At 47.9% G+C, this 1,318-nt stretch overlaps 1 protein-coding gene across 2 annotated transcripts in view; it reads left to right on the forward strand.

Annotated features, from left to right (window-relative positions):
• Positions 1 to 1,318, forward strand: part of ccn1l2 (cellular communication network factor 1, like 2) — a 22,600-nt gene that overhangs the window by 10,813 nt on the left and 10,469 nt on the right. The window contains exon 6 of one of the 2 annotated variants that reach the window (XR_004332038.1): positions 490 to 1,295. Coding sequence is in view for 1 of the 2 variants with exons in the window: in XM_032516114.1 (XP_032372005.1) it covers positions 490 to 792 (303 nt within the window). In the remaining variant the exon portion in view is untranslated. Of the gene's footprint in view, positions 1 to 489; positions 1,313 to 1,318 lie in introns of those variants that run through there. The other variant, XM_032516114.1, reaches the window with a different exon arrangement.

The raw sequence follows: 1,318 nt of genomic DNA on the forward strand, positions 1-1,318 counted from the left end.
GATCTCATCAGAGATTACGGTCCTTGGCCTTCCTTGTCCTCGTCTTCGTCCTCGTCCTTGTCGTCCTTGTCGTCCTTGTCGTCCCCGTCTTCCTCCTCTTCCTCCTCTTACTCCTCTGGCTCTGCCTCTGGCTCCAATGTTGGCATCCATTGCTCCATTGAAGAGCTCACCTGTTGCCCTTTATGCTAAAGCTCTGATTGCTAATTGGAAAACTGTGTGACGGGTGTTTGCCCTTGTGATGTGTCAGTGTGCATATTTGAATGGCAGTGTGTTCCTTGTGAAAACAGGATATTTTCTGCATGAAACCTGTGCCAAAAGCAGAGAATTGTGTGTAGTGTTTTGAAAAAAGAGTGTTTTAGAACTGCAATTTGAGTGTAAAGCAGGGGGGTTGGTGAACGAGTTACATGTTGTGGTCATTGTCTCAAGTACCAAAATTTGTGTGTAAACAATTGAGAAAACCTGTAATTGGTCTCTGTTTCTGTAATCCAGAAGGGGAAGAAGTGTCAGCGAACTGTCCGCCCCCAGGAACCAGTCACAATCACTTTTGCGGGATGCTCAACGACACAGCGATACCGCCCTCGCACCTGTGGGACTTGCACTGATGACCGTTGCTGCACACCCACCCTCTCCCGCACTGTGCGGCTCCGCTTCCACTGCCCTGACGGAGAGGGCTTCTACAGAAACGTCATGTGGATCCTGCGCTGCAGCTGCAATACAAGCTGTCGTATACCAAGCGGGCCCTCCAGCCCTTCAGTCAGCCTCCACAACGACATCCACATCTTCGGACACTGAGGCTGACGCTTCATGCCCAGTGCTGGCCTGGCACACTGGGCAAAGACTCTGCCCCATCCACCCAACACCACCACCAACCCCCACTCCTGCCACCCTCCTTCCCAACAAGGCAATACACTCGCTTGCACTTTAAGCTTCCTGCCACAATGACATCAGTTTGTCCACACTAGAAGTGTGTTACTTCTCTAGTACCAGGGCAGCACTGAGGACAGCACACTGGAGTATGCTGCTGTGTGACTGTTGGCAACGAGCTTTTACTGAAACTTCTTTTATTTAATTGTAATTTTGTATCCTCCATGCAGAGGGCAAGGTGAGAATTTATCATACAGAAAGAAGTTTTTTTAGATCAGTAATAGAGAACATTTATGAGAAGTGATGTGAATTATGGACATGCATTTTGAATGATGAGGAAGAACTAGATGACTTAACACAGTCATTAGAGACTAGAGGCTTTGTGTTCTTTATTGCCTGTCCTCTGTGATAAAATGTTTATCTGTGTGTGTGTGTGTGTGTGTGTGTGTGTATG

This window comes from Etheostoma spectabile, chromosome 5 (genome assembly GCF_008692095.1).
Source record: "Etheostoma spectabile isolate EspeVRDwgs_2016 chromosome 5, UIUC_Espe_1.0, whole genome shotgun sequence".
NCBI classification, from domain to species: domain Eukaryota; kingdom Metazoa; phylum Chordata; class Actinopteri; order Perciformes; family Percidae; genus Etheostoma; species Etheostoma spectabile.